Source organism: Topomyia yanbarensis, chromosome 3 (genome assembly GCF_030247195.1).
Source record: "Topomyia yanbarensis strain Yona2022 chromosome 3, ASM3024719v1, whole genome shotgun sequence".
NCBI classification, from domain to species: domain Eukaryota; kingdom Metazoa; phylum Arthropoda; class Insecta; order Diptera; family Culicidae; genus Topomyia; species Topomyia yanbarensis.
In genome coordinates this window covers 259,552,516-259,563,515 of record NC_080672.1, presented here as the reverse complement: position 1 = coordinate 259,563,515, position 11,000 = coordinate 259,552,516, and the positions used below count along the sequence as shown (strand labels likewise).

The 11,000-nt window shown below is 35.4% G+C and overlaps 1 protein-coding gene across 3 annotated transcripts in view; it reads left to right on the top strand.

Annotated features, from left to right (window-relative positions):
- LOC131693070 (palmitoyltransferase app) overlaps positions 1 to 9,748 on the top strand; it is a 60,634-nt gene extending 50,886 nt beyond the window's left edge. Inside the window, exons 11-12 of one of the 3 annotated variants that reach the window (XM_058980580.1) lie at positions 7,973 to 8,413; positions 8,571 to 8,713. In XM_058980580.1, the coding sequence (XP_058836563.1) occupies positions 7,973 to 8,413; positions 8,571 to 8,578 (449 nt within the window). In that variant the 3' untranslated portion in view covers positions 8,579 to 8,713. Of the gene's footprint in view, positions 1 to 7,972 lie in introns of all 3 variants that reach the window. The other 2 variants (XM_058980576.1, XM_058980579.1) reach the window with 2 other exon arrangements.
- The last annotated feature ends 1,252 nt before the right edge of the window (positions 9,749 to 11,000 follow it).

Sequence of the window (11,000 nt, the reverse complement as noted above, 5' to 3'; positions counted from 1 at the left end):
ATTTCGATAGAAACACGAGTGAGAGTTTTTGAATGTTAGTCACTTTTGTTGTACTGAACGGAGTTACATAATGTTTGCACTAATCAATAATTGATTAGATCATTATTATTATTAGAGAAATGTGCACCAATTTTGAATTAAATTTCGAAGTATGCATGACTTCAATAAACGCATAAAAATGATTTTCAGAAAATCTTTTGAAGGCAACGCAGAAAATCAAATATTCTTAGTTTATTTCAGGCAGAGTCGTGAATATGGAGCTTCTAAACTAAGAATCGAATATTGGGAAGCTATATAAGTCCCGCAAAAAATATGTGCTTCATTTATCGTTCACTACTCGAATGAGAAACATGTTGATGCACGGTCAGATGCACAGTGTTTCCAAATAGGCAAAAACCTGTTTTAATCCACCCAGCGGTGCAATTGTGCCTTTCTCAATCATGAACACGAGAATTTTTTCGTTGTTTATATTCATTAAAAGCTTTCAAATGTAGGTATATATTACATTTTTAATATACATGAATCGAGTAAAAACAAAATTCGAGATAGCATAAAATCTCGCCGTTTGATGCATTTTAAAGATGTTTGGCATCAAAAATACGACCGGACCGGACGGTTTTGTCTATGTTTCCGGAATAATATAAGCGATCCGTACGAAATTATATAAACAGCTATCATTTGGGACTGAGTTTTGTGAAAATCGGCCCAACCATTTCCGGGAAACTGATGTGAGTGTTAATTTTGAAAGGTGGCCGCTTTTCCCGGGAACTTCCGGAACCGTCTATGGTGGTCAAGGCAGTCAACGAAAGTTTGGTTCGCCGTCGGTGACCTAGAACTGCAAATTTAAGCTGTTTGAGAGACATTTTAGCGATTTTTTACCTTTTTTGCTTTCATCGTAGTATCGGTTTGAATCGGAATTTGCTATGTGATCGCACGCTACAACCCGGAACTCCGGAACCGGAAGTTGGATCAGGATGAAATTTAATAGCCATTTACGGGGACGCAACATCTTTCATTGAGACTATGTTTGGTTGAATTGGCCTAGCCATCTCCGAAAAACCGATGTGAATGTTATTCTGAATTTGGATGCTTACGCCTAGGCTTTCGGAAACGATGATGGTGGCCAAAGAGACTTTGAATAGCTGTTAGTGACCTAATACTACAAATCGAAGCACATTTTGGAAAAATTTTCAACTTTATTTATTTTTCACCACGTTTCGACATTTTCTGTGTGATCGTACTCATCACCCTGTAATTTCGGGTTGTTCCTTTCATTTGAGACTAGGATTGTCAAAATCGGTTTTCTATGATACATTCCTAAAAATCACTTTTCAAAATAACTTCTTGGAGATTTTTTAGAATTTCTAAATGTATTAAGATTGTGTCCGGCATAAGAAAATACGCAATTTTTGTTATGCAAGTTTATTTCTATCTCTTATATCTGTGGAGTTATCGATAGTTTTAGTGTCAAAAAGCAACAATTTGGTGTTAAATAACATGTTAATCCGCAAATTACTGCAGACCAAGCCATATTTAAACGAATCTATAGACCAAACGCTATCAAATCCAGAGATAGCCATTTGTCGCATGCTCAAAAATTCAAAAATTACATCACACATTTAAGGGATAATTTTAATATTAAAACCAACAGATAGACACATAGTCTCTTCAGCAAAATTGTTTCATATTATATTCCCTACAGCTTTGTTGAATAGTTTTTTTGCCATAAATGACCAAACAAAAATTTGCTTTTCAACTTTAAAGGGATTAATCACCAAACTAATACTTCTACAAAATGCGAAATATTTTATAAACAAATGTAGCTGAAGACACTGTAGCTCAAAAATCGTTATTTCGTGGTCAAAAGAATTTCGATCACGTACACGATGCATCGTTTTTTCGATCCAACGTGATTTGTCGTCAATAGTGTCTCTAGAAATTTATAAAATTTGTAATTATGAATATTTTCACGAAAAAATATAATAGATATAGCTCGATGATATCTTAGAAATTATGCACATTTTTGGAAGATTTGATAAAAGTTGATATCTATAGTTGGAGAAAGTGTGAATCTTGCATCCGACTGAACACAATTGGTAGCATATGTGCTGAAATAAATCATGGAGGTCATTTTTGATTTACTTTGAATATTGTGAATATTATTACTGTTTGTTTCTTGCATGGGGATAAATGGTAAGTCTAATCAGTCCAAAATTTGGTATTAATAAATATTCTGATAAAGAACGGGTGGGCGTAGTTGGTAAATCGATTGCTTTGTACGCAGCTTACCTGGCTTCGATTCCCAACCCTGCACGCAGGGTTAGAAATTTTTCCAAAGAGATTTTTCTAACACGAAAAGAAATTTTTAAATCTTCGATATTTCCCATAGGAGGAACAACTTGACAGCTCCTATACAAATCGTTGCAATTACTTTTGTTGGTCTTTGGGTCTAAAATGGCGGATCAACCTTTATTCAAGACCAAAGCGTAAACTTGTTTACTTGTTTTCTGTTTTTTTTGCTTTCGATAATTCATTTTTAAAGTCTTTGGAGGTTTGGTGAATGACAATAAAAAAAAAAAAACTAAATATGTTTAATGATTAACGACAAACTTTCGACAATCGTCATGTACGAAAAATGCTTCAAGGGCGACGGGAGAAGAAAAGGCTCACACTAGAAGCTCATTCAAATCTAATAATGCATTTTACATTCCGCACGATTTGAAATAAATTTTGAAACACCAAAATGCTGAATTAACTTGTTTCCTACATTAAATTATTATGCTGTTATGAAATGATTATCTTGATTATCACGTCAGAATCTGAGTGCATATAAGGAGAGTGACGACATTGTCAAAATTGGAACAATGATTATTTGTCAGGGTCATTCTAAACGAGTGAAATCCATGTACTTTGAGAGGTCGTTTGTTCGTTTGGAATTTCACTGACAGATAATAATGACAATCACAATTAGTGGACGACATTCTATGGTGACGACATCATTCCAAACACGATGGTTTTAAGCAACGTAGGCTAAATGTCAAGTTGCGGTAGGGTTGATATATTCTGAACGGCAATTGTCAGTATAACTACGAACGTTTTGACGTTTCTTTAAAAAATGAGTGAAGCCAACATAAGCTGGCTTTCTAGCTCGGCTAGTTGTCAAAAATGACAGCGAACGCACTTTAAGCAACGTTCACAATGTTGTTAACTCGACCTGAAACTTTTCGAATGCAAACTTCATTTTGATGTGCTTAACTGGTACTCTGGTTATAAAAGCGTTCGGATTTTGTGGAGAAGAAGCGATGCAAGAGAAAGCGAATTCACGCTTCATATATTGTTATTAATTACTTGTTTTGATTCCAACTTTTAAACAGTGTTATACAGTTCATGTGAACAGACCTTGAACATTTGAAACGTAGCTAGCGCTACTGGCATTTGGTGGCAGCTTCAGGCAACAAACAGTTTTCACGGGGCTGGAAAAACTGTACCAAACTTGGATGCATTTCATTCCAATCTTTATAAGAACAGTTGTTGATGACCAAATCTTATCTATCCGATCTTATTTCGAAGATATAAGTCATAAGCGAAGGCACAAGATAGAATAATATTAATTTTGATCAAGTCTAGACAAACACGTAAAAAGGGCATAAGTCCAAATCTAGCCAAACATGTCAAATGGTCCTAAGTGCAAATGAGAGTCACGATGTCTTTGTCGAACAACTTTATTAAAAAATACGGCATCTGTAAAACTTCGGGATATGAAAGAATTGACTTTTCTCCTTTATTTGAAAGTAAAATTAAAAAATTCTGTCGGGGGATCTAGAACAACTTTTTATTTAAAAGTTTTTTAATTGAAAACATAAGTTTTTTAATGAAATTAATCAGCATTTTTGCTAATAATTGGTACTAAAGACATTAAAAAAATACTAAAAGTGAGAATCTGATGAACAATCTCATTGTCTACAACTTCGTAGAATGCTATAAATCGATGTAAAATCACACGAGAAAGTTATTAAAATATTATAAGCTTTTAGGCGTGGCGGGGCCTATGGATTAAGAAGTCGATTAACAAGGACTTACAAAAAAATGTTGGATTTAAATGAACAGTAAATTCAGATAAATTCCAATGTATACAAAGTTTCATTCTCAGCAGAAAAAATATATTTTCAGATTCCTCCGGGTCTTGGGCGAAAATGACACTTTATGAACAAGGAGTTGTGAAAAGGTGTTGATCAAATTTATTCGATAATCTTATACCTTTTCAAGTAGTTGATTAATGTAGTAACGGATTTTATCACGCCTTTTTCATTTTTTTCTCGCTCTAGGAGATAGCTAATGTTAACTAGAATTACCCTTCTTCCTGATCCTATCCTCTTGGTAAAATACAATTGGCTTAAATTTAAAGCTTTATATTTGAATGAACTAAAGTAGGCAGATCGAGTCATTGTTATAAACGACGAATTTTATTGCAACTTTGGGTTGAGAATCCTGTTTGTCTTTATCAACATTAAAAGAAAGATGATTGAAAGAGAAAAAAGCTCTTCGAGTTTTGCATCCATGTTTGTTATCTTTGGGGGTAGATTCATTTCATCAGAATTTATAGATGCAGAATTTTGCTTGTCCTCAAATTTTATTTCCAAATCGAGCACACTTCACATAATCTTAGAAAAAAGAACAAAACCAAGTTTCAAAATTTCCTCTAAGAAGAAATTCCGGAGTCGTTACTCGTTGAACACCGATCCCAACAGAAAACGAACAAGAAAATAGCAGGCTGGACCATACACTCAGTAAATTCTCAAAGTAATACAAGTCTGTTTATTGAAGATTTCCCTTATAATATGGGGTAAGAGCAAAGACAACATATCAAGAAGACAGAGTTGCCAGTTCAGTTCAGAATCTGGAGACATTAACAGCAACACGTCTTTCGGGTAAAGGTGATACTTTCTATATCTACTTTTACATTGAGATCGCTAACTTCGTACAATAGACAAAACCTTTATATCTCATTTACTATTGAGATTGCTGTTCAATGTACAGCGATTCCCAAAAGTTAACAAACTAGAACATAAATTTCATCGAATTATTTTTCTATCCTTCATGAAATTGTCAATCAGGATTCTCAATCGAAATCAAATCAAATGACTGAATATCTAATCGAGTTTGATCAAATATAAAGTTAAAATTTAGGCCAAATATATCCCACAAGATGCTAACGAGCAAAACGGTTTATTCAACATTACATGAAGCATACTCCAGAATGAGTGAAGAGATAAAAAAAGATAAAATAAATATATCTGTGACAGAAAAAAAGTTTCATTTTGCTGCATTACTCAGCATCTTTCAAAAGAGTCTTAATTTCGTTCAAATTTTACATGAACTACTCTTCTCTATATCTCCTTGTTCCTAAAATATCATTGGTGCACATAAAACGGTGGAATCTGCAATTATGTTGTTTTTCGCTTAACGGTGGGACTTTGTTAGCATTCAGGTTCCTCGAAGCACAAATTAAATTAAAGCAATTCACTTTTTTACAAATGAAAATGTTTTTGGAATAAAGCTTGTTAACCAATAGGCCCTGTGCGAATTTAGAAACTTTGATAAAAAATAATAGCTTTCTCTGGCGATTTTAGATTGTGATGTAGTTTTCTACGAAGTTGTACACAATGAAATTGTCCATCAGATTCTCAATTTTGGTAATATTTGAATGTCTAAAGTACTACCTAGGAGCAAAAATGTTGAACCAGTTTTATTGAAAAACCTAAGTTTTCAAACAAAAAAACTTTAAAATGAAAAGTTGTTCTGGAGCCCCCGACAGAATATTTTAATTTTACTTTCAAATGAAAGGGAAAAACCCATTCTATCACATGCTAAAGTTTTAGCGATGCCGATGTTTTTCGAATAAAATTGTTCTACCAAACACACCGTGAGAGTCTTTGTTACAGATGAATTCTTGATAAACATATGATTACGGCTTAAAAGCCAACGGTCAAAATTCTCTTTGAAAGAACATTCCGGACAAACCGTTACTCGCCAATCACAGATGTTGCTAGTAAATAAAAGAGAAAAGTTTTCTCATTCATTAACTGCTAGAACTAAAAAAAATTCTTTATGCGGTCAGCCTTCTATATAAAAATTAATGTACACACAGAAATTTATTTATGCATCGATAGCATACTTTTCTATCTGCCTCTCGTTTCTTCTGCTGTAAATTGTATGCGTTGGACATATTTGGTCTATCCACTTATTCAATGATTACTAGATATATATGCTAGAAAATGTATAAAAATCACAGCAGAATAAAAGAGACGAAAATAGAAAGTATGCTAACTACGCATAAAATATTTTGAATGTTTTTTCCTTTTTATTTCGACTAAAATGTAGGCACATTTCCTTTTTTACTTTTTAACGACATTCAATTAGCTAGAGATTACTGAGTAGAGAAAGTTATGAAAATTTAGAGACATAGTACTCCAGGATGTGAAATATACAGATTAGAAAACTAGAAGTGGTAGGTAGGCTCATTAGAAACAGGCCTAAAATCTTACGGACCAATCTTTTGTTTATATTTCATGTCCTTGCTCTCACTTGAGTACTATGGTTCCAAATTTTCATAACTTTCCCTACTCAGTAAGCTAATTGAATGTCGTTAAAAAGTAAAAATTTTGAATGAAATTTATAAAAAATGTCAAATGAAAAGCTTAAAGAAGCATGATGAGTTTCATAGTAATGAATAGCCAATTTCATGTAGCCGTCGCTCTTGGAGTTGGCTGGTTTTATTTATTTCCTCACGGCACCTGTATAAGAGCGATATCTAGGCGCTCTTTGGTGAACCTCTGGCAAGAACACTTGTGGTACCTTTTACGTGATGAGGGTTCACTTGGATGCAACGAATGCTGCTTATTGTTCTGGTGTTTTTCGGCCGTCGGTTTTTAGGGCCAATACTCCGACATCTTTATTTTGCCGACGGCCAGTCGCAGGATGTGTGCTGCTCGACGATCCAGATGCCTTCTTTGGCCCGGTATGGTCTTCGGCTCTTGCCGTTTGTGCACCTTCGCCAACAGGTGTTTTCCGATTTTCTTCTTACGCATCAGTTCGTGAGCCGTATACGGTAAAGTGCTTTTCTGTATAGCTCGTGAGACGGGCTGCCACCGATGCACTCGTTAGGTACTTTTTTAGAACTTCAAAGTTTGATGAAAAAAGTTGTAATACCTTCATGGAATACTTATCCTCCTTGTGGAAAAACATTTATATTTATTTATTTTTATATGTGCTCAAAGAACACTAAATAGGAACGTTTTTGGACCCAGATATGCAAAGATATATTCAAATATGTTGTGTAATAGCTACAGGATATTGGCTTGATATATGACTCTGCGTAGCATACTGCGCAAAAAATATGCTTGAAATTTTTTAAAGTAAAGAAAAAAACGTCTATGAAGTCTGAATATTTTTCGGTTGAAATCATGTTGATACTTTGCAAAATATTTGAAGCGGAAATACAAATATTAAACTACAACGGTTACGAAACGACTACGAGCACTGAAAAACTATGGGAATTTTAAAAATTTTAGTTAGATTGATATGTATAAATTATAACTGCACTCAAAGACACGCGCGCTCTCTCACCTATTGATACATTCACGAGCCTTAGTTCAATAGTATGTACTCTATCATCTTCGATAGTATGTTAGACAGCGTTTTCCAGAGCACAAACCTATTTTCAACCTTTTGACGGTAAAAACGTATTCTGTAAATATTGATGGAGCATTGGATAATGTGTTAAAATAACGTACACAATCTAACCTTGTAACAATGCGTTATTTTTTAATTGCTTTTTTAATTGTTAATCGTTTCAGTATGCATGTTGAGCACGATCGTTCACGCTTACTAGTTGTTTTACTTAGTAATCAGAAGTATTCCTGTCAATCGATAACCTGATATTGACTCTATTGTTTTTACGTTTTATTTGCAGAGAAATCCAATAGCATAGCACATTTGGTGGAGAACGAGGTCCCACTTTCCAACACCGGCAATATTTCGGCAATCGAAGACACTACAACAACGACGATAGTAATGGATGACGACACGATTGTCGATATGGATCCGGGCGGAAATTTGTCTAAAATTGGAAGAGACCTAAGTGGGAGCTACAGTAACCTATTCCGCGAATCCACAGCCAATGGAAAGCTGTTGAACGTTGCGTCCTCTCCTGCTAACAGTGACAAAATGCATAATGCCGATGAGATTATCAACGCAAGTGAACTCATGATGGTGTCCAGTGTAAGTGGACATGAAAACGTATACAGTAACATACCTTCTGGTCCGGGAGCTGTTGGAAATGGGGTGATAGCAGGAGCCCCGAAGAGATCAAGCCTCAATACCGTAGCGACGCACAGTGGTGATACCTCCGGCGGTAAGTCGATGCACAATCCGAATTTGCACGTCTACTCTAATATTGGTAGCGGCAGCCACACCAGCAATGGCAATGTGGTTGGTCAACGGCACAGTGCTTCCAGTGGAAGCAATTTCCACCACCTGCCCAGCAGTAATAGTGTTAATAATAATTTTAGTTCGGTAGTTGATGATCAATCACTGCTCAATTCCTCCTTCATAACGAGTGATCTTGATTTGGACGATCCGGTGATGACCAGCGCATTTGCCAGCAAGTGTGCGGTGATTCAACCGAACAGCAATCTATCGGTGGATGTCGGCCCAACAGCCATTGTTTCCACGCCGTCCCCCCACATCCCGCTACCACCGCTCAAAAGCTCTCAGCCAATCACTGCAATCGAGATGAAGAATGTGATCAAAACGTTGGACCCAAGCATAATCATCCAAGCCGCTGGGGGCAGCAATGCCAACAACAATGTTTCCCTCACCGCTACCACAGGTGCTTTAACGACCGCCAGTAGTCATAGTACCAGCAATAACAATACTAGCAGTAATAGCATTAACAATAACGTAAGCAGTAATAGCAACAGTACTAGTGCATTTATGACAAGCTCAAACCGGCTCCGATTGCTGCAGGAATCAACTATGATCGATACCGCACTCGATCTCGACAGCTTGGATGGATCGATCGGGAATAACTCACAGTCCTGTTTGGTGAAAACGGCCATTGTTTGATCCCCGGCGACTAGAAAGCACCTCAACTCTTACAATTTCTTTAAGTGATCATTACCTCTAATGTCACTTATTATTAGTATGGCTTGTGTGAAGCTGGGCACGCACAACGATGTAATTCAATTTAAAAAAATGACTCCATGCAGCCACGTAACAGGTATCCTAAATATAAACAACGTCCATCCTACGAGGCATGGCCAGTGCGCCGATAGATAGAGATACCATAAAAGTATTGTGTTTAGGACATTAGGTGGAAATTTAATTTTAACGCTATGAATATGAAAATCTCCTAATATTGGGACCTAATAGAAAAACTGGATGTAAAGTAAACCAAGTAACAAGTGATTGCACATTAGAAATACTAAGATGTGACTGCTATGAGCAGGGATTGCTTTTTGTACAGATGGATGATCGAATGGTGGCTAATACAACAGAGTAAAGCAAGTATTTTTGTGTACATATATATTGAGGTGCGTTCTTCATTGTCCAACTATTTTGTTAGTGAGCCAGATGTAAAATGTCCGTATGTCAGGCAATGGAGCTCGGCACATTGTTACGGTAGTGTGTTTATCTATATGAATGTGAAACGATTGCGAGTAACAATAAACTGCAATTACATTTTGTAGTGCTTGGAGTTAGTTTTCACTGATGACACATCCTTTCCATCTTTTGCTGCAGGACAATCCGAGTGCTCCGAACAATGATAGAAAGTATTGTGGGAGCTCATTTTACTAGTCACACGGTTCCACTAAATAAAATATATGTAGTAGGATGTTGTAGATCTGGTCAAACACAACACAAAACCAACCAGGTCAATTTAATATAGGTACCCTCAAAATCTTTAATTATAGCAAAAACTTTTATTTTGCGACTATTTCATTAGAATAGGGGAAAGTGAGGCAATATCGCTATGTGGGACGAGTTGAGCACCCCCTTTTTCCAGAAATCTATGAACAATTTTCGATTTTTTTGTTTGCACGAATGCTCCGTCAATCACCATTAGATGATGTAATACTTCAATTGCGACAATAAACAAATCCTAAAGCACGAAAAATACAAAAATCTGATGGGATGTCAATGAACTGAAATTGTTATAAGATTCAAGCTATATGAAATAAGCATTCGCATGACGTATGTGTGCAGTAATTGAAAAATGCAAACATCTTCGGAATATTTAACGTCTTTCTAAGTATTTCAAACATAAAAATAATTTAACAAGACTTTGTAGTTCCCTCAAAAAAAATTGCGAAAATAGCCCTACGGCATGGGGAAAATGAGCAGCACACAAATCTCATTTGAGTTCATGCATTGCATTCCGAAAAGTTATTCATATGTAAACGTTTTATACCTGAAGCTACTACGAACGATGACTAATAACATTTGCTTGAGAAAATTACTCACAAAAATATGATTTAAACAAAATGGAAATTTGATCCTAATAGTTACGAAAATGATGTTAAAAAACTATAAGATGAATTTCATAGGCAACTAAATGTCACTAAATCAATGGAAAATATGATTCTTAATAATTATAAGTGAAATAAATTTGAAATGTTGTAATATATATTATTTTGCGACATGATCATATTGCCCCTTTAGATTGCTCATAATGCCCCACAATCTTTCTACCAAGCCAAAAATCGATCATTACAAAAAACGATTATTTTCAAAGATTTTTAATTTTCTTCGGCATGTTTAGTAACTGCGTGTGAAGAATATGTTTTACTGTACCAGTAGAGGGCAATTTCGGATTATTTGTATGTTTTGCTGCAGATATATTTGCCTTCAACCTTAGGGTGCTCATATTGCCTCACTTTCCCTATGAAAATTGCTCTACATTTTTATAAAAAAAGGAGCTGTTTTAATAAAAAATTAAA